The sequence below is a fragment of the Triticum urartu genome, chromosome 1, assembly GCF_003073215.2.
Source record: "Triticum urartu cultivar G1812 chromosome 1, Tu2.1, whole genome shotgun sequence".
NCBI classification, from domain to species: Eukaryota; Viridiplantae; Streptophyta; class Magnoliopsida; order Poales; family Poaceae; genus Triticum; species Triticum urartu.
The window spans coordinates 366,531,559-366,552,282 of NC_053022.1; the positions used below are offsets into that span (position 1 = coordinate 366,531,559).

Here is a 20,724-nt window from a genome sequence, read left to right on the forward strand (position 1 = left end):
TCAATGTATAACATGTGGTGTATGGCTGTATGCTATGCACTGTATGTGTTGGTTGTGTCCCAACACAATTAGCACCGATAATTACACAAGCGTAAGGATGATCAATACAAATTTATCGCCATAAAATCTATGGGCAAATCAAATACAATAAATCTTATGTATTTGAATTAATAATATGAGAAATGAAATTTAAATTTTAGTTCTCATATTATTAAACAACCAGATCCTAATGAAATATGTCGCAACCAATTCATGCACCAACGGAATATGTATCATATTTTTCTTTTTGTTAAGGCTTGGTCGATTATTACCTTTGTCGGATCATTTGAGCTCGCCTCAAGCACATAGGCGTGTCTTTGCCTTTCACTTTATAGTTACACGCACCGAGCATCTCACCAAGTAAATTTATAATGGCTTAGACCTAAACAAGCAAAAGCTCAAACTCAATCAAAGCCTATGTGGTTCAAAGGATTCATCAAAAACATAAAAAAAAGGTAAAAGCACGTTCATACGGTGTGATGCCATTTTTCAATAATACATGGTTAGTTGTATGTTTGATTGTGTACATGCAAAACAAAGAATTCTTCACATGTGGTTGGAGTGGACGATTTTTTTCTAAATCTCGTAGAAATGAATCCTAAGAAAAAAACTATGGAATACGGTTCTATGAAGCAAACATCGTGCGTCGGATTTTTTTCATAAAACTAGAATCCTCCAAATTTCCTTTGCGATTATTTTGAATCAAAGCCTGCACTGTTTTCTTTTACAGTTATGCACTGTTCAAAAACTTAAACTACTCCTGTTTTTCTTGTTTGGAAAGGAAACATATCAACACACGTAGCCCGAACGCTTCACAAGATAGTGATTCGAAGCTACTACCCGAAAACACGGCGACCTTTCCCCATGGAAAAATGCCGCGGAGAAACAAGAAAAAAAACCAGTTCATCCCCTTCCTCGTCTCGCCTATTACCTCACCGCTCTTTCTTCTCCTCCAGCCCCGTACCGTGCGTCCTCTCCCCCCACTCCAACACACGCAGACACACAGGAGCCACGCGACCGACCGACCGACCGACCAACCACCCGGTCCTCTCCCCCGCGCGATCCAGCCCACCGACGACGCGCGGGGCGAGCCCTAACCGGCGCGCGGATCTGGGAGCTGCCGCGGGCGGCGCTCCCTCCCATGGTCCCCCGCCGCGCCGAGGGGGCGCGGCGCCGCTGAGATGCGGGGCGACGCGCCGCCGCCTACCGCGCCATCGGCCTCCTCCTCCTCCTCCGCCTCCCACTCCCTCTTCGGCGGCGGCGGTGGCGAGCTCTTCGAGTCGGGGCCCTCGCCGCTCGTCTTCCTGCCCCTGCTCCTGATCCAGGGCGGCGGCATGGACCTCTCCCGCGTCGGCGAGAGGCTCCTCAGCTCCGTCCGCTCCGCGCGCTCCCTCGGCCTCATCCCCGCGACCCCAGCCCCTGCCCCTTCCCGCCCCGAGGTACCGTCTTGCTCCCTCCCTCCCCGCCGTCCACCCGTCGTCCCGTGTTGGATCCGGCGATTAGTGGTTGGTTGCTTATCATTGTGCCGTGCGCCTATAGGTTCCAGCTCGAGCTGCTGCTGCGGCGGCCGCTGCACGCGCGATCGCCGGGCTGCCACCGCACGAGAGGATCAACCTGCCGTCCAATTCGGAGGACCTGGTCTCGATCTACGGGAGCAACCCGCAGGGGCCAGCAGTGGATGAGCTCGAGGAGGTGTTCTACGAGGAGGTTGGTGCTGCATTTTTCGAGGCGTGGGTGCTGCCGCTTTGTGCCAGTTGGGCTTGATGCTTTTGAGTTCGAATTATGTGCAGGAATTCGACCCCATAAAGTACATTCTGGCAAATATTTCGGAAGGAGCTGGTGACGCCACCTATTTTGATAAGCAGGTCAGTGTGCCAGTTATAATCACCTCAAGTCATTATCACCACAGTGCATGCTATGTACAAACTTATGTAGTCCATTCTTCCGAGTGACATTTGCCCGCATACCAGTGCGGATATGTTAATGACAGTTCGGAAGTAATTGCCTTATGAATGCAACTTATGCCCTCTGTAGAAGAAACCGACTCCCTTTTGTCGTTCCTATCATTCTAGTTATCCATGAATATATTTGACAATCGCCACCAAAAGTTCAGTTCTCTCTATGCATGTGCACTTCTGTTACCACATTAACACTTTCCATCTTTTTTCTTAACGATGCACATTTCCTTTTTACAGTCAACTTCGAGATTAGCGCAGCTCGACAAGATTGCAGAACGATTGTCTCATCATGTTATGGGTCACCATGAAGAAATGGGTATGTGTCCGATCAGACTGTACAGTTGATTAGTTTTCTATTTCTCTGCATGCTATAGGATATATTTCCATTGAATTCCTTTGCAATTTTGTCTTTGACTGATCCATTCGATGGGTGCTTCTCCTTTGACATGTTTAGGTTTTTAAGCTCTTTTAGTTATGATTAATAGACATGTATTATCTGCTACCAAAATGTCGCTTTTCAACGAAAACCAGATTTCTGATACTAATTTTTGGCCAGTGAAGGGGATGCAGTTAGTGATGGAGTTAGAACAAGACTTAAAGGTTGCAAATGTGATCTGCATGGTATTACCTCACGAAAATTTCTCCTTGCAAACATTATTTTACCCCTAATGGGTATCTGGCCCTTATGAATTAATTATTATTTCAGAACGGTCGAAGGCACATATCCTCTTCCAAGAATGAGGTGTCAAGGGATCTGGTTGTCAATGTAAAATCGAAGAAAAAACAAGCTTTGTTGGTAGGTGCCTGCTGTTGTTTTATCTGTATGTTCTGCGTTAACTGGATAAGCTTGGTGATTGTCCCTAGGCTGTTCATAAAGATCACTGAGCTGCCATTCTAATTCTATTATAAGATGAGGTTCTTGGTGTGTTTTAACTCCTTCTAGGTCAACACTTCCTTTGTCTATCATGGTGTTAACTCTTAAGATGGAGTTATTAATGTTTAATGCACTGTTAAATTTAAATGCTATATCTCTTTCACCACAGCTAGCTCTAGATACTTAGAATTGAGGATCTATACATAAAAAGGTTTAGTTTTTGTGTAATGCAGGATGTTCTTCCTGTTCTTACAGAACTTCGACATGCTCAAGATATGCAAATGGAGCTAGAAACTTTTGTTGAGAAAGAAAATTACTTTCAGGTAGGCTGATTTTGGCCATGAGCACTTTTAATTTGCTCTAGTTCGTTGTTTATCTTCTTCTCTACTCAAGATAGGTATATGCATAATCTTTACTTCACAATCTTACTACAGTAGTTTTCAACCCCATAATCACATTTTGGAATGAGGGTTGTTTGTTACTCCACTTAAATGACCCTAGTGATGTGTGTTTGCTATGTGTATGGCAATCCATATTTTTCGTCCAAATTATGTTAGTTTCCTTATGATACCTTACTGATGGTCGCAGGCATTTCAATTATTACCAGAGTATCTGCAAATCTTGGAGAACTATTCAGGCCTTTCTGCCGTACAAGAAATGGGACGAGGGATTGAGGTAATTGTGGCATTCATCCCATGGTTTTCTGTTGGGTTATTCAGAGAAACAAAACTCTTGAGCACCATCAAATTCGACGGAGTCATCTGCATTTCTCACTTCGTTTGTTTTATTTTTCATATTTATATTCTGATGATGGTATTTCTGCCCTGCAGGCATGGTTAGCAAGGACAATCAGAAAGTTGGACAACCATTTACTGGGAGTTTGTCAGACCTTCAGTGAAGAAAGCTATCTAACTGTGAGTATTTACCTGGCCATTAATTTGTATGCTTTCTTGGGTTGGTTATATTTTTTGCTAACTTTCTTGAATTATATCCTTTTAACAATTAACTCTGAATTATAGGTGATTGATGCATTCGCATTGATGGGTGACATTGTTGGCATGGCTGAAAAGATGCAGAGTTTCTTTTTGCAAGAAGTACTCTCTCGAACACATATTGTCCTGAAGGAAATGTTGGAAGAGGTATCACATCTGATTTATTGGCATACTCTTTCTTGCTATACTCTTGCTGTTCATACGCTCTTTTACTGTTAACTTCTTCACATGCCATATTTTTTAGGGGTTTCCTGTTAGTCTAGGTCTAGTAGATTGCTTTGGTCCAGATAAGAGTAGATTGACTTGCAGTCCAAGTTATGTAGTAATGTATTTTTGCTCACTTGGGTTGTTGTGCAATATGACAGCTCTTTCCATAACATACCATTTTCTCTAATATTGCAGGAGGTGGGAAATAATACGCAGAGAAATAGGTATGTATTTAGCACCTTATGTTTGTTCTTTTCATTGCACTAAGATTAAATAGAACTTACACTGTTTTCCATAACATATGGATGGGTGAATTTTATCAGCCTTGGACGATTTTTTTTGGCAAACCAAACTATTATATTAACTTAAAAGGATTATGTTTCACAATTTACATCTTACACTGGGATTGATTTACTAAAAAATTGGAGCTTCATATGTTCGCATGCTATTGTCTCAAGTGCTGCAGTTTCTGTGGAAAATCATGGTCCCTTCTCTGCTAGAATAGTGGTGTACCAACCCAGTCCATGTTGCCATACACTGACCGACTGTTTCCAATCATCTAAAGCAGTATAAGATGTATGTAAATGTGTCCTATCATTTGTGTCATTTTACAGATAAACCCATGTCAGTTTTTTTGAGGGAATCTTGTGGGCTAGATACTCCAAATATAAAACCAGACACTATTCAAGTTTCTCTTGAGTACTCACTCCACTGATGTTTATTTTCTGCAGATTTACATATAGTGATCTTTGTGTTCAAGTTCCTGAGTCCAAACTCCGCTCCTGCTTGTTAAAAACTCTTGAGAGCATATTTTCGTTGATGCAGTCATATTATGCTATTATGAGCTTTTGCCCAGAAGCAAAGGTAACTTCTTTTATAGGTGTGCGGTCAATTTTTTTCTTGAAATTTTGATGGCGTGTCTAGATTAATGGCAGCCTCATAAGCAAACCAATTCGTATTTGGACTTGCCTTCTGAATCATGTTTGTACTAGAATTGGTGAATCCATTTCTAAGTAAGTGTAAGCCATTATGGAAAACTACAAACTAAAACTTTCTGTGTTATTGATTGTATATGTGATGCCGTAGGAACTTCCAGCTGAAGAAGCTTCTTATATACAGGTGTCAAATGTCAACAGTTTTTTAAACTCTTCTCTGTTTATGGAACTGATAGTTGGTAAAAATCATATATGTTGCCAGTCGACCTGATCTCAGTATGAAGTAAATCAAATCTAGTTTGATCTATCTTCCCATAGACTTGCATCTAAATCTGATGAAATATTTTGGTTGAGTTCTTAACAATTCTGATTTAAATGTTTGTTATTAATGGAACCTGTGTTTTCTTCTCTTCAGAATAAAACATCTCAGAGTCCAAGTGGAACTTCAGCTGATACAGGAAGAAGCCATTCAAGTGCAGTAGTCAATCAGGATGATGTTGCTGCCACGAAGAGCGACAGGATGCCATCTTCTGTCAGTAATCCTGATGCTAGCACATCAGGAACAGATGCTCCATTCTATCAACTGAGGACAGATGCTACAAAACATGTTGCATATACATTTGAAAGGGGGCGGAGAAATCTTTGGCAACTGGCAACAAGTCGCCTGTCTGTTTTACTGGCTTGTTCAGCTGTTTCTTCAACTAGCATATACCAATTTCTGAAGAACTATGAAGATCTCACAATATTTATTTTGGCCGGTGAAGCATTTTGTGGGTTTGAAGCTAGCGAATTCCGACAGAAGTTGAAGACAGTCTGTTTGAACTACATAGTGACCTTTCACCGGCAAAATATATATGTATGCCCAATGACTACTATTCAGTTATTAGGAGTACAAGCATTAATTGTTCTGTGGGTCAGATAAAAGGAAACTATCACACTAGACCTTTATCCAACTATGCAAACTCCATGAGTGCTGTTAAACCACTGTTGAAACTATTGCATCGAGCAAAGAGTGTAGTTTCTGTAGAAACATGGTGCCAATGTTTTAGCCGTTGCATTTCAGGATTTGCTGTTGTAGACTGATCTCTATGCGGCTGCTTCTGTTTATCTTTGCATCAATTTCCTGAGTCAGTACAACAGTAAATCCACTTGTCACTCTTTTGATAAAACAACCTGAGGCTTCCCTATCTACCCCCTCCCCCGGCTCGTTTTTTAACAGTACAAGTACAACCGCATTATGAACTGGGGCATTTACATACTTTGCTATGTTTCACTACTGTTTTGTGTTCTGGTATTGTATGGATTGCTCTAGTCGGCATTTTACTTTATTGATGGCACATGGTCATTCTTGACTTTTATTTCAGTGTGGCATTTTAATAGTTTTCATTTTGTGATTCTTTTGGCAGGCACTTAAAATGGTACTGGAAAAGGAATCTTGGACAATAATGTCTGCTGAAGCTAGTCAGATAATTAGTTTAGCAGGACTTACTGGTGATGGCGCTGCACTGATTTCGCCTACCAGTGGTAGTTCTACCTTGCCAAAAGATTATTTCCGTGGAAATTCTACTGCAACCAATACAGGAAGGCAAAACAATGGATTTGCTTCCTGGCATAATATGGGGAACCCATTTTCTTTCAAGTTAGAGAATGGCTCTGCGGAATCCCCCAAGGGCAATGTGCTGTTCAACTCATCAGTTGGCAATGGAAATAATTCACCATTTGATGAAGAGAATGAAGACCTTCTTGCTGATTTCATTGATGAAGATAGTCAATTGCCCAGTAGGACATTGAAAACAAAAATTGTGAAAGGCAATACTTCACATTGGAAAGATGGAGACATTTCATCACAGACAGGATCATCACTTTCTTTGTTAAGGTATCAAATACTTATGTACCTTAACTTGAGAAATTCCTATAACATAACTGCCTAAGCTAAGCTGTCACTGCTTCACTGGAATCAGGATGATGGATAAATACGCTAGACTTATGCAAAAGCTGGAAATGGTCAATGTTGAGCTTTTTAAGGTCAGTTATGGTGTCAAAAGATTTTTGTTGCGGTAAATTGCATGCATTTGAAGTTTGTGGAATATCTTCTGCTGTTCATACTTAACAACTTATTCCAGGGCATGTTCCAACTTTTTGGCATCTTTTATCACCACATATACGAGACATTTGGGTACCAGGACAGGAGTCAAAGTGGCAAGCCACTACCTGATTCTCAATCATGTATGGGTTATGCTTTATCCAACATTTTTCTTGGCTCGTGGTTCTTTGCTATTAATGCAAATTCATGATTGCTGATTTGGAGCTCGTATGTCCTTTCTGATGCTTGTGTTGTATTCAGTTCGGCTTAAAGCGGCTTTATCAAAAATAACACAAGACTCTGATCAGTGGATTAAACCACAGAACAGTTTGTATCCATCTTCATCACCTTTATCAATTGGTTCAACTATTGCCCAAATGGATGTGATGCCTACTGCGCCCCCAAGCTCGATGTTCACCTCCTATGGGCTAAAGGTAACAGCTTGTTTTACATGGCTATGCTTATAGCCTTATGTATGTGCACTTTAACATATTTTTAGTATTTGGAACTGAGTACAGTACTCACCATAAATTTAATGTTTGCCTGTCATAGACAACACATTTGGCTTGAGCTTGCTTCATAAGAATTCAGGTCATGTCTGTTAATTCATGGTTTCATGCAGCCCTTGGAGTTATTAAGAGGCCGTGAATGAAGTTCCATAACATTAGCGACATGTCTATATTTTCATGGCTTCAGCATTAACTGCTCCAATATGTTTCTAAATTTAAAAAGATAAACTCGCAGCTGTGATGAATTTAGTACATTCATTTCTGCTGGTTACCATGGAACAGTTTTCCATATTTGGTTCACGGTTTTCTTTTAATAGCCAATTGCTCCCCTTGGCACCTCAGCCTACAAAAACGTCTTATATTTTGATACGGAGGGGGTAGCTTATATTGATTTGTGTGAATATGAGAAAGAAGTTATAGCAGCTGGTTATTGGGAAGGCAAAACTTTTGGATGTAATGTGAGGGGATGCCGAGTCCTTTTAGCCTTGTGAAGTTACTTGTGGATAGTGAGGAGAGCAGAGTCCTTGTCATTGTCGGCCTATAACTGGAGTATGGTGGAGAAAGTGGAGGGCAAAAGTAAGAAAAAACAAATATTGTCTGCAGATGATTTTCATGTACAAATTAATGGAGGATTATGTGTCATTTAAAAAAGGGCACAATGGAAAGAATCTAGATGTAGGACTGGGAGAAATTTATAAGGTGTAGGCATGAGGCTGATGTGATCCTTCCTTTATGATAACATCCTTACATAAGTCCTTGAACGCGTGCCTCACTATCAGTGTAATTCTCTCATGAACTAGGTCAAACTGAAAATTTTGTTTTCTGAAGTTTCCTTCTGCTTAATTAGGTGTTTAAAAAGCATATGACTAGCAGATTATTTTTGTGCCTGAACATATGCTTTATAAAGCGCCATGGATGCTATTATAAGCTTTTTCTTCACATTAGTATAAGAAAAATGTATGTCTGTATGTCCACAATCCCCATAGTTCCATATCCCAGTTTACCTTAAACCTACTATTATGAGTGGGGAGTGAATACCTGAATCTATATTTGGAACTTTTCCTTTTCTCACAGGAGAGATGCGCAGCTGCCGAAACAGTATCACTGGTTGCTCGAGTTTTGACCAGATCTAGAGTCCACCTACATTCTGTGTTGTCTCAAAATAATACTTCTGTTGTTGAAGAGTTTTTTGGGACATTGGTAAATCTCGACTTTCGTTGTAACTGCTGCTGCTATTGTCCATGGTACGTTCTGTGTAAATGCTGAAATCTGCCATTTTTCTTGTTTATGATAGGTGGACACAGTTCCAGACTTGGCTGAGCACATTCATAGAACAAGTGCACGGATGCTTTTGCATATCAATGGGTATGCTGAATAAACTTTTCATGTGTTTCGCGAATCCCTTGAAATTTGGTGTCATTAATATTTCTTTTGGCCGAGTATAACTTGGGTGAGATAGGCATCTCCATAGATGCTATTAGAAGTATATAACAATAGTATCTTGCTCAGCTACTGCATTTGATGTGCTTTTCAGGTATCCGGATAAGATAGCAAATGCCAAATGGGAGGTCAAGGAGCTTGGCACAGACCACAATGGGTATGGTTATATTTAAGCCGCTTTTTTGCCAGGAGCTTGAAAATTCTTGCTTTGAGTCTCTCTCTTTGGCCCCTTTTTTATGTTCCGTTTGAATATTCTCTGGCACTGTGTCTTATTCACTTGTGCATTATAGTTTTCAAATTAAATCCATCAATTTGCATGCGATGTTGATGGAGTTCTATGGCTATATAGTATTGCTTCCTTTCTATGTCTTGCAAAGTTTAGTTTTTGAAAGATAAAATCACACCTTCTACGCTTGCAGTCAGTGTTACTCCCTGGTACTGTGAAGCTGAATACATGATGCTCTGAAAGTGCCACTGATTATTGTTTGGTTTGGACCTTTTTTTCTATTCCAGTTACGTTGATTTATTATTGGGCGAATTCAAACATTACAAAACAAGATTGGATCATGGAGGAATTTCTAAGGAGGTTAGCGTGAGCCAGTTAACTGAATATTTTTCTCTTTAGTATCACTTGACTTTGTTTATTACGCGTGTGTTAACTAAATTTTTACTCCCTCTGTTTCAAAATAAGTGCTGTGGTTTTAGTTCAAATTTGCTAAAACCACGACACTTATTTTGGAACGGAGGGAGTAACTTTCCAGAATTCAAGAATCTATGCATTTGTTCCTCCTAACAAAATTTTGATGATTACCGATATTGAAGGCAAATAAATTTCTCATGTTCTCCCCAGCTCCAACACCTCTTGCTGGACTATGGCATAGAGAGCATTGCAGAAGTGTTAGTTGAAGGGCTGTCTAGAGTGAAAAGGTGCACTGATGAAGGGCGTGCATTGATGTCACTTGACCTTCAGGTTGTAATCTTACGCAGTGATGTTTTGTGAGTTGATGAAAGGCATGGAGCAAGACTTGGTATAAGAGTTTTGCTGTTCTTTCAGGTATTGATCAATGGACTGCAACACATAGTATCGTCAAATGTTAAGCCGAGGCTACAAATTGTGGAGACTTTCGTGAAGGTATGTAACACAGATTTGTTGAACCATCATGTGCATACCAGTACCTTAAGGACTGGCTTAACCAGCGAACGTCAGCTGGGAAGCATGGCAATTTATGTTGGCCGAGGATGGCAAGTTTAGTTGGCAAGCATGGCAAATCTGCCTCAGTTCAGTTTTTTGCCAGGATTTGCTGTGCTTGCAAAGTAAAATTGACATCCTCACGACAGTATAAATTGCCATAAAAAAACGTTTGATTTGCCATCCCCTCCCAGCGAACGTCAGCTGAATAGCATTGCCGTAATTTAATGGCATTAGTTCTGCCTGGAGTACCTTCTACACGGACGTCATTTAACCTTGTGTTTCATTTCCCATATAAATTCGGTATTGACAAAGACCATTGCTGTTAACGATTCTTCCTTGAATAAAACAGGCTTATTATTTGCCAGAGACGGAGTATGTCCACTGGGCACGGTCTCATCCAGTAAGAACTCGGAGAATCTTACTAGAAGCTCATTTTAAACTAGAAGATGCAAATAATTTACACCGTCTATCGCTGCGTAACTCTGTAGGAATACAGCAAGAGCCAGGTTGTTGGGCTGGTTAACCTCGTGGCCACCATGAAAGGATGGAAAAGGAAAACGAGGTTAGAAACCATTGAGAAGATCGAGGCAGCGTCGTAGGTGAAGGCTGTGGTTTGTAACCGTTTCATTTTTGTTTGCTCCAGCTGCATATAGAGCTGTTTTCCTCTTATATTTTTGGTCTGCATCGATATTGTCAATTCTTTCAACCTCTTTACATTTTGATGCTACCATCATTATCCTTCCTTGGTGTATATTTATGGGACAAGAGCCTTGTATCATAGTGATTTAGCTGGGTTAGCAACCAGAAGCAAACGAACAGTACAGTACTGTATGTACACCGTACATGACGAGCGTTGGCTCAATAAATACGAAATCGAATAGCCATCCAGGTATGCGAACGTGCTGCTCGTCCTCAGCTTTCTGCACGCGTCTTAAATGACAGCAATTGCGCGTCATGGATGCAGCAGATTGCGGTGTTAAAATTTCAAATGAATGATGCTGTAATAATGCCCATATCGGAACCATAATGATACGATACGGGCTCTGCTGCGTTCACCCGTATGGAAATCGTATACGTACACACAGCAATTTACCTAGAAAAGTTGCGCCCAGAATAGTGTTCCCCGGCAAGGCAGAAGGATTTGAGGACGACGTGATGATGGGGGCCTGGAAGGCTGCAACGGGCATCAGGAGATCTCCCCGGCCGTACGCCGTCTCCTCTCGCAGCGCCTGCGGCCGGACTATTCCAGGACAGAAACTGCCTGCGAACACTGAACACCCCCCAACACATTCATGAGCACCAGTGGTGGCGGAATCATTCCGCCTCACGAGCTGCGGGCGCCAAAAAGCTGCAGAAACTTCGGTAAAAGTCACGGCGGCATATCATTGCTAGTTTGTACCACTGCTCTCTTTACCTCTGCACGGATGATTCCTCCTCTCCCCTGCGGCCTGCATCGCGCAGGGCCAGATTTTTATAGTAACAAGATGCGGCCGTCGCTGTGTGATCCACTGAAGGGAAGGAGTTAAGAATCCATTAGGAACCAGGGTTGCAATCAAAGGGAAACAGAACGCCACCAAGCGGCCAACGTAGGCGACAGCGACGGACGGAGACAGCAGCTCGCAGCGCCCGCATAGGGCCGGCCGCGCCGGCGTACGAGGCGCCCCACGCCAACCATCGTGCAAAGAAGCCAGGATTATTCCATAGAAAACTGCTCAAAATCACTGACGAATCACAGTATCTCTCGTGCCCTAGCTTGCCCTAAGCATGGCAGCGACCCACTTGGCCTTGTTCGGTTAACAATCCTCATGCTATGGGATTAGACTCTGAGATGGTTGGAGGGAATTGAGGGGATTTTGGATTTATTAATCCCAATCCCTCCAAACAGAACAAGGCTAAAATTCCAGAGAAAATAAACACAGGACTGAAGAACAAATAAGCAGTATGGAGTGCTTGTATTGGGAACGAGACTGCTTGGACTGGTACATAGGCAGATACAGCATCGATCGAGCGTCTCATTACACATCTATACAGCCTGCACTCCATCTCCATGGAAGGGAATTTAAACCTATTATTACACTATGGAAGAAGGAAATTTAACCTGTTACAAGTTTACCACTAGTACTATTACTCCATTGCCCACGGCGCTACGGGGTATCACATACAGTAAAAAGAAAGAACTGCTCCTGCTACTACTGCTACCTAGCTACGGGTACCACGAACTGACCTAATCGAGTAGTAGTAGCATAGAGCACGAGTACAGCAGTAAAAACGCGGTACCAAATCTTACACTAGCTGCCTACCGCGACCAGCACCGGCAGGCCAAAGCGGCTTGGCCGGCCGGGAGGCGCGCGTCCTGCTGGCGAGCTAGCTCTTGCTGGGCCCCGGCGACGGCGAGGCGCTCGGCGGCGCCACCCTGCGGCGCTTGAGCTTGGCCTTCTTCTCGGGCGGCGGCGGCGGCGCGTGCGGGCGCCAGAAGAGGCGCTCCAGCTCCTCCAGCCGCAGGCTGAACACCTCCACCTCAAACAGCCGCTTCCGGCACGGCGCGGCCGGCGCCCGCGGCTTCCTCGGCGCCGGCGGGCACGTCGCGGACGCCTGCTTCAGCTCGCTCCCGGCGCCTGTCGGCGTCCGGCAGCACTGCTCCTCCCACGCGCCTGCCTGCTGGTCCGCTCCTCCTGCTCCGCCGGCCGCTCCTGCGGCGACGTCTCCGCGCGGGGCAAGCGGCGAGCGGCACGGGGAGAAGGCCGGCGCCGGCTTGTAGAACTCGGGCGACGCCGACATGGTTGGTCTCGAATCTCGATGCCGGCCGGGGGCACCTACTCTTGTGCCTGCCAGAGAGAAAGAAGACGGAAGAAGGAAGAAGGAAGAAGGAAGGGAGAGCTTCTTGGGTTGGTGGTGGTGCGTGGCGTATGGTGGCGGCGCGTGCGGGGTAGTGGAGGGAACGAGGGAGCTCGAGGAGGAGGAGGGGGAGGAGGGGAGGTTGCTTGGGGCACTTTGTTGCTGATGCGATGCGAGGTGGGTTTAGCTGGGGATATGCTCCGGTTTTGGGAGAAAGGGCCCGCCTTTGTAGCCGCACTTTTGTACTGGGCGCGTGTCCTTTTGTGCCCACCACGGCTAGTTCGATTTCGTTTTTGCGTTTAGGTCCTTGTACTACTGTTTCTCTTCTCTTTGTACTACTATAGTTTAGTTGTAGTACATACAGATACAGGTGGTGGTGCGGCTAGGATAGGACTACCGGCAGTGGAGCCTTTGTTGGCCGTATTTGACCTAAACTCCGCTTCACTTTTACCTCATCTTATCCTAAGCAACCCAAACTACTCCCTCTGTCTCATAATAGAGGAGTGTTTTTTAACACTACACTTTCAACCGTCTAACTAAAGTCTGCACTCTCCCTCTTTCATAACGCATAACGTCTTACACATAGACATTAAGTCATACATATTTTTTCCTTTTTTTTTCCGAAAAGGCATACATATTTTCTAACGAGGAAAACATATCCTACCATCCGGTGGTTTTACATTTCATGTCATATATACCCCTCCGTACATAAGAGTGTTTTTGACACTACTATCATATGGTAATATATACTCCCTCCGTTCCTTAATAAAGGGTGTATAGTTTTTGGGAAAATTTCATAAGTTTTGGGCAAGATTACACCTAACTAATTTACATGAGAAAATAGAGGAGCTTGCCTAATATAAGGAAATGTAATCAATTCCCTAAAAACATTATCCAGACGAGTGGTACAACGCAATACATCTTATATTTCGGATTTTTTTCTCAAAAATCTATATACCTTATATCAAGGAACGGAGGGAGTATTACTTTATTCATTTAAGTATGTTCATATACTATATCTAAGATCAAAGCAAACTATATGAAAAAAAACTACACGTGAGTCCATAATTTTTTGCATTTTTTAAATTTATATTTATACGTATAAAAAAATAAAAAAGTATATACAACCTAAAAAGCATATATACTAGCTACTATGCGTGCATACTCTCTGGTTTGATAGATACTGCATACAACATTCAAAACTCATGTGAGTGTAACAACCATCAGGTGATAGAAAACATTTCTCCTTTTCGAAATAATACTTCTTAGTTTGGGAAAAATTGTTTTTGCCACTCTAACTTTTGCCAATTTTACTTATGCCATTCTAAATTTGACATTTCACTTTTGCCATTATAGCTTTTGATAATGTATCACAACTGCCATTTTGTGACAAAAGCCAAAAGTATTATTTTTTACTTTTGTCACTATTAGCATTTGACAATGTATCACAATTGCCACTCCAATTCTTTTTGCTTTTGCCACGGAATGTCAATTGTGATACACTGTCACAATCTAAGAGTGGCAAAAGTTAAATGTCAAATTTGAGAGTGGCATAAGTAAAATTAGCAAAATCTAGAGTGGTAGAAACAAAATTTCCCCTTTCAGTTTTGATATTAAAAATATAGAAAGATTCTTGAAAACATGTCAGTTAAGTTAGTTATCTTAGAAGTCATCATCACATTAAATAACAATTTTGTGAGCGAATCTCATGAATTGTGTTAGTATCAATTCCACAACAAAAAAAATGGATAAATCTACTACTACTCATTCCTTTTCAAAATGTTACTCATTGTAGAAATTGCATTGGTCAACCTTTACATGTTTGATTATCAATCTAGAAGAGTTGTCAACATTGAAAACATCAAACTTACAATATTGCAGTGTATAACTATTTTTAATAGATGATCAAAGCAGACCGTATAAATATCCCAAAAAACAAGCATTTCAAACACAGAGGGAGTAGTGTTGTGTTGGAATAGTGTGAAGAAATCTAAGAAAGAGTATCACCTATTGTGCACTTGACGCTTTGCCAAATTCTGATTTTGAACAAATTGTAGTAGATAGTTGCCCTATCTTTGAACCTAGCACGGGCCATGCCTCGAAATGTAATTGCCAATCCGCCCCAAGGAGGTCCAAGTGGCGATAGCTGAAGCCGCCTTTCGTAAAGCTCAAACTCTTAGGCAAGAGGATTAGAATTTTGATACAATTTGGTTTGAGGGGGATGGTGTCGGCCCCGCAAACCTAGAAAGCTCATAAATGGCAAACTTGGTACTTGTGTCACATTAGTGGGTTGATGCCAACTTTTTATTGTTCCAATCTTAAACTCATCAACTTTATGCCATTTGAGGAAACAACGATGCCTAAGAAAACGAGTTGGGCAGTGTAAAAGGTCCACTTATTAATGTCGTGGAACAATTCCTGGCTACGTAGCACTTCATCACAACACGCATCAGGTGATTATCAAGATATTTTCTATTAACTAGGATGTCATCAAAGTAAAGAACAACAACTTGGTGTCGCCTTAGTGCCAATTGTTTGTGATGTACTTGATTTTCATTTTGACCGAAAAGAAAAAATGGGGTTACATCAACAAAGGACGGTGTTTGGATTGCTAGAACATTTATCTGCGGTGAACATGCAACTATAGGAGTGTCGTGTTAAAATGTGGAATTATTTAGGGTTTGTTTGCTTTTTTATACATTAATCGAGTTTACTAGGCATATAATATGCATAATTCAAATCTGAACTGCAAGCACATGCTCCAGTGCACCAAAATGGGTTGTAAAATCATGTCCTTGGGTGCGTGTTTAGGTCCCATGAAATAAATGGGAATGAATTTCGAACATATCAGTGTCGTGGTTCAGCTGCAAACATTGAGAATCTTGGTTTTTTAAATTCCTGCAAATCCAAAACTCACTTGAAATTCATGAAACTTGGCATGATATCGTGACATGGCACATTTATGCCGTGGTAATTTTTTGTCCACATTGGGACAAGTTTTGGTAAAAGCTTCTTACAAACTGGAGCTTCTCACAATAAGCCTCGTGGTTCCGATAAGGAACGTGTCTCACCTTTTTGGACGATATGACATTCGATGCCTCTTGTTGCCTTTATTTTTTTGTAGAGGTAACATAGACCAACAGGTGTGCCATGTTAAAATTTGGAATTATTCAAGATTCGTCTGACCTTTTTATACATTAACTGAGTTTTCTAGGCATTTAATGTGCATAATTCAAATTTGAACTACAAACACAGTCTCTAGTGCACCAAAATGGGTTTAAAAAAATCACATTTGTGTCCCTGGGTGCATGTTTAGGTCCCATGTAAGAAATGAGAATGAATTTCAAACATCTCGGCATTGTGGCTCGGCAGCAAACATTGAGAAACTTGGTTTTTAAAATTTGTAAATTCAAAACACATCAGAAATTCATGAAACTTGACATGGTGTCATGGCATGACACATATAGGCATTGTAGGGTTTTGTTTTCCAATTCGAGACAAGTTTTTTCTTCTATAGAGCCAACATTGAGAATATTGGTTTAAATCCTAGCAAATCTAAAATTCGCATGAAATTTATGAAATTGGGCAGGGTGTCATGATATAGCACAAATATGATGTGGTATTTTTCATGTACAATTTGAGAGAAGGCGCACACACTAATGACCAACAAAGGCATTCTGGAACAAATAATTGTCACATTATCATCGCAAATGGTTGTATCATTTATAAATCGTGGTGTTCTACTGACCATTTATGTGCCACCACGCGTCCCACTTTTTATTGGTTAGGAGGTGCCGTGCGGGCAGCTGTGTGAGTAGACAAGAGTCATGCAAGCAGTACGCTGCGCAAGCTCACCGGGAAGCGAGTCCTTTGACTCCATCATCGCCGCCTCGCTCCAACCTCTCCATTAAGGGCGCCCGAGCCACTGTTTAATAGGAGGCTTTACTGCTCGCTCACTCGTAATCCTCTCTCTTCGCCTCCCATTCCCCTCTCGCCTGCCTCCTAGCATCTAGATCTCCACCTACGCCATGGCGCATAAGGATCATATGCCACTAGTCTTTAGGTTTGGTGAAGTCGATCTCGAGCCCGAGGAGATGGAACATAAGGAGGAATGGAACCTCATGAACATAGCTCTGAACGAGCTGGTCGTGGCGGATGTTGACCCCGCGCCCGTCCCAGTTCCCATCCCCGCGGCAGCGACCATCCCTGTGGCATTGACGGGTTGGTCGCCGAGCACCATAGCAGCGCTGGAAATTGTGGGCGTCATCGAGGTCCCCGCGGAACCACGTGAGCTCGTGTACTGCAAGCGCCAACGCCCGCGCCTGTGCTCATGCGCGCCCTACGCCCGCCGTGCCGGTCCCCGTGCGTGTGCTTGCACCCGCCGTGCCTGTGCCCATGCACGCGCCTATACCCGTCACGCCCCCTTCAGTTGCATTGGTCGCCACCGTCGATTGTTTCCTCGCAGCGCCACGAGTCACCACCCCCACCCCCCGCCTGTCGATCGTGCAATGACCAACTCTTTAATTTGGAAATCCAGATCATTCTGGCTGGCTTGAAGACTTGAGCAACATCGTCCCGGAGGACGACAGCGCCGCCGCAGGTTGCCGCAACAATTTTGTTTTAATATTGTATCTCAATCGTATGAATGTAAATTGTGACTTAATGAAATCTATGGTTTGATCAACTCAATGTTTTTCTCTGAATGCACACACGAATCAAAGTAAAAAAACAACAGTGTTTTTATCTGAATAAAACACTCATCACAAACGATTCAGATTGAATACCCATATACAAAGCAAGAGCTATGGTTCCTTTGCCACTAAGCCAAGAGAAATTTTGGCGCGAAGGATTTGTGCATCGCTTCATCGCAAATGATTTTGTATGATGACCAGTGTGCCTACTACAAACAATTTGGTAAGATTTGCATCTGTCATATTGGGTATACTGCCATTTGTCAAATTGGAAACATTAGCATTTGTCAATTTAGTGACATTGCCATTTGTCAACCTTGTAACACTGCCATTTTTCAAATTTTGCAGCTAAAAATAACTAGTGTTGTCTAATTTTGCAACTGAAATTCACTAAGAATTGATTTCATTCATAGATTAGGTAGTCATTCTTTATACAAACAGTTCAACTCGACAGCTGAACCGAACAAACTTTTCCCCAATTGTTGCCAACCACGTACTGAAATAGCTAGTTCAACTATATATATTAATTAATTTTAAGTACATAGTACAATTCAACCATATCTATAGTAAGATGAATTGGACAAAATAGCCCCTAAATACTACTATAGAGGGGTTTGTACTACTTCCAGCAGCCTCTACTCTGCTGAGAATGCTCAGTAAGAGGCAGAGAAGGAGAGCCTACTGACGAGCTAGAGGACTGGAATCCGTCGCCTGCCGCCGTTGCCCTCTGTCGCTCCTGACGTGCCTCCTCGAAGTGCTGGGACTCCTTGTAGATCTCCGCATTTCGCACCACTCCTGCAGCCATGGCAGAGGTAAGCTTCATTGTGTGCGCAACCTGGTGCTCCGCCTCCTCCCTAGGAACTTGATATAACACGCAAGGTCACTGGCGCAAATGCCGAGCGGCTGGCCTTCGCCGGCCTCCACCTCCCACCTTCGGGCTGCGATGGTGGAGCAGGTGATGGGCCCGATGGTCGACGGTGGGGTGGCGGCCACGGTGGCCGACGGTGGGGTGGTGGCCACAGCGGCCGCGGACAGCAGCTGCTTTCAGACAGCGGTGGTGGAGCATGTGGTGGGTGGCACACACACACCCAATAGGGCCGCTACACGCACTGCACTCTTTCGGGGACTGCGCCGCCGACACGGTGCAGCCTCCCAGCTAGAGATGTCCTCTAGGGGAGTGGCCGAGTGATGATGACGGATTGGTGTCATTGGCAATTGTGGGAGAAGCAAACTAGATAAGCTACGAGGAGGGAGGGGATGAATGCGATGCAGAGTCACCGGCCATGAGGGTTTATATAGCAGGCCCTTAAGCATTGCGATTTTGGGGGATTTCACCGAGCCGGGCGGGAAGCTTCTGCGGTTGCACGTGGCAACGGGCTCACCGACGATTTCATTGGTGCCTCTTTGAGACGACGTGGCCAAATGAACCTCCTGTGCGGTGCTCAAGCGTGCACTGGAATCCTCCGGCGGCAATGCAGACAAGAGGTGCTAGAGGAGGACGAAATGACACGTACACATACGGTTAATAATAGAGAATATTTACGGTTTAATTACCTAGCTTGTGGACAACCATTCCTTGTGTGTTAACTGCTCTATGCATGCGGTTGCTCATGGTTGAGGCAACCGTGGTATGCTCTGCCCGCGTCCCTCTGTGCCGAGCGTGTTATGCTCGCGTCCCTCTACGCACACTGCTAGCGGTTGGGGACAACACACGATGACGTTCATTCAGGGCACCATATGCATGCTGTTGCATCGGGCGCAACTCCATGATGTAGTTACATCCACCATGATGCAGTTACGCGCTGCAAAAACTACCATGAAGACGTGCCGAGGTTCTAGGATGTTCGACCTCCATTTATTCCTACAGCCATTTACCTTAATCTCTTCAATTTTTCAACCATGCCCCACAACACAATAAGGACACCCATGACGACACATACATAGAGGATATCTAGCGGCTTCAATGGCGCTCCCAGCGGCTGACGACGATGAGCGACAGTTCACCTTGTGTCCCGTAGTGGACACCCATGTGAGGGAGATGGACCTCTCGGTGGTGTACACCAACAACCCGGTCTGTGTGGAAATCTCCGTCAACAATATAGAGCAATTGCTTGCCGAGGACAAGTACCAAGTGGTCGGCTTCGACCTCGAGTACACCAGTGGTCGTGCCGGGTATGATCCAAAAGTTGCCGTCGCCTAGTTGTGCGTGCGTCATCACATCCTTGTCTACCACTACTTCCTGGCCACAAGGCCTTGCGAGAGTTTTGCCAGGTTTGTCAACAACCCCAACTATAGGTTTGCTATGGTGGACACCATCAACGATCTAAAGGTGCTCAAGAATTCGGGCTTGGCCTGTCAGAATCGTGTCGACATCCAAGGCCAGTGCAGGGTCTGGGGCAACAAGAAGGAGAATGACTCCCTGGTTGACCTCGCCGTGGCCAGCACTGACCCCTTCTACAGTAACATGAAGGATGCCTGGAACAAGAACAAGCCTGCCTAGCACAGGGCATGGGTGCAGAGACTAGATGAAGATCACATCAAGTACGCGACCAAGGACACATAACAAGCTACGAGATGTACAAGCGGATCATTGACATGAGGAAGTGCCTTCGTCCTACCCGAGGCGAGGGATCGAGCCACAAGCAGAGCAGTGGCGGCAAGCATCACAAGAAGTAGATGATATGATGGTCGTTTCTCCTAGTTTAGAATGCATGCAATTGTTTATTGAGGTGTCTGCAAATGTTATGTGTAGTCACTTATGTAATTGGATGTTTAATTTCGTTATGCAATCATGATCTTATAAGTATACATGTTGTTGTTCTTTAGAAAGAGCATAGATGTTGTGTAGACAGTAAATCACATCGCGTATGATTAAACTAAGGAACCTGCCGATGATGATCTCAACAATCACAGACAATTGTTTACCAGCAAGCGTTTGCCAGCATCACACACAACTTATTTGGAGGAAT

General features: G+C 43.4%; 2 protein-coding genes across 3 annotated transcripts; one reads left to right on the forward strand and one right to left on the reverse strand.

Moving 5' to 3' along the window:
• Positions 1–933: 933 nt before the first annotated feature.
• LOC125512766 (syndetin) lies at positions 934–11,121 on the forward strand. 2 transcript variants are annotated; one of them, XR_007285543.1, is made up of 25 exons: positions 934–1,478; positions 1,579–1,746; positions 1,830–1,904; positions 2,235–2,313; positions 2,554–2,618; positions 2,704–2,793; positions 3,105–3,194; positions 3,460–3,546; positions 3,702–3,785; positions 3,891–4,010; positions 4,266–4,294; positions 4,802–4,934; positions 5,421–5,861; positions 6,412–6,881; positions 6,967–7,030; positions 7,129–7,231; positions 7,350–7,522; positions 8,672–8,797; positions 8,892–8,962; positions 9,132–9,194; positions 9,551–9,623; positions 9,860–10,007; positions 10,092–10,169; positions 10,579–10,629; positions 10,718–10,971. XR_007285543.1 is itself a non-coding variant. In XM_048677851.1 (25 exons), exons 1-25 carry the CDS (start codon positions 1,221–1,223, stop codon positions 10,826–10,828), a joined length of 3,222 nt encoding a protein of 1,073 aa, XP_048533808.1. In that variant the 5' UTR covers positions 936–1,220; the 3' UTR covers positions 10,829–11,121. The 2 variants fall into 2 exon arrangements, 1 of the variants encoding a protein (XP_048533808.1); XM_048677851.1 differs by having other exon boundaries at positions 936–1,478; positions 9,888–10,007; positions 10,718–11,121.
• Positions 11,122–12,151: 1,030 nt separating this feature from the next.
• On the reverse strand, positions 12,152–13,276 carry LOC125533742 (cyclin-dependent protein kinase inhibitor SMR1-like). The gene has a single exon (XM_048697105.1). It carries the CDS (start codon positions 13,005–13,007, stop codon positions 12,594–12,596), a length of 414 nt encoding a protein of 137 aa, XP_048553062.1. The 5' UTR covers positions 13,008–13,276; the 3' UTR covers positions 12,152–12,593.
• Between the last annotated feature and the right edge of the window lie 7,448 nt (positions 13,277–20,724).

What these genes read in the sequence shown, in the direction of transcription:
- LOC125512766 (XM_048677851.1), top strand. Translation starts at nt 1,221, where the DNA reads ATGCGGGGCGACGCGCCGCCGCCTACCGCGCCATCGGCCTCCTCCTCC. An exon ending in GGGTCACCATGAAGAAATGG is followed by an intron (nt 2,314 to 2,553) that starts GTATGTGTCCGA and finishes ATTTTTGGCCAG; the next exon opens with TGAAGGGGATGCAGTTAGTG. An exon ending in TGAAGGAAATGTTGGAAGAG is followed by an intron (nt 4,011 to 4,265) that starts GTATCACATCTG and finishes CTAATATTGCAG; the next exon opens with GAGGTGGGAAATAATACGCA.
- LOC125533742 (XM_048697105.1), bottom strand. Translation starts at nt 13,007, where the DNA reads ATGTCGGCGTCGCCCGAGTTCTACAAGCCGGCGCCGGCCTTCTCCCCG.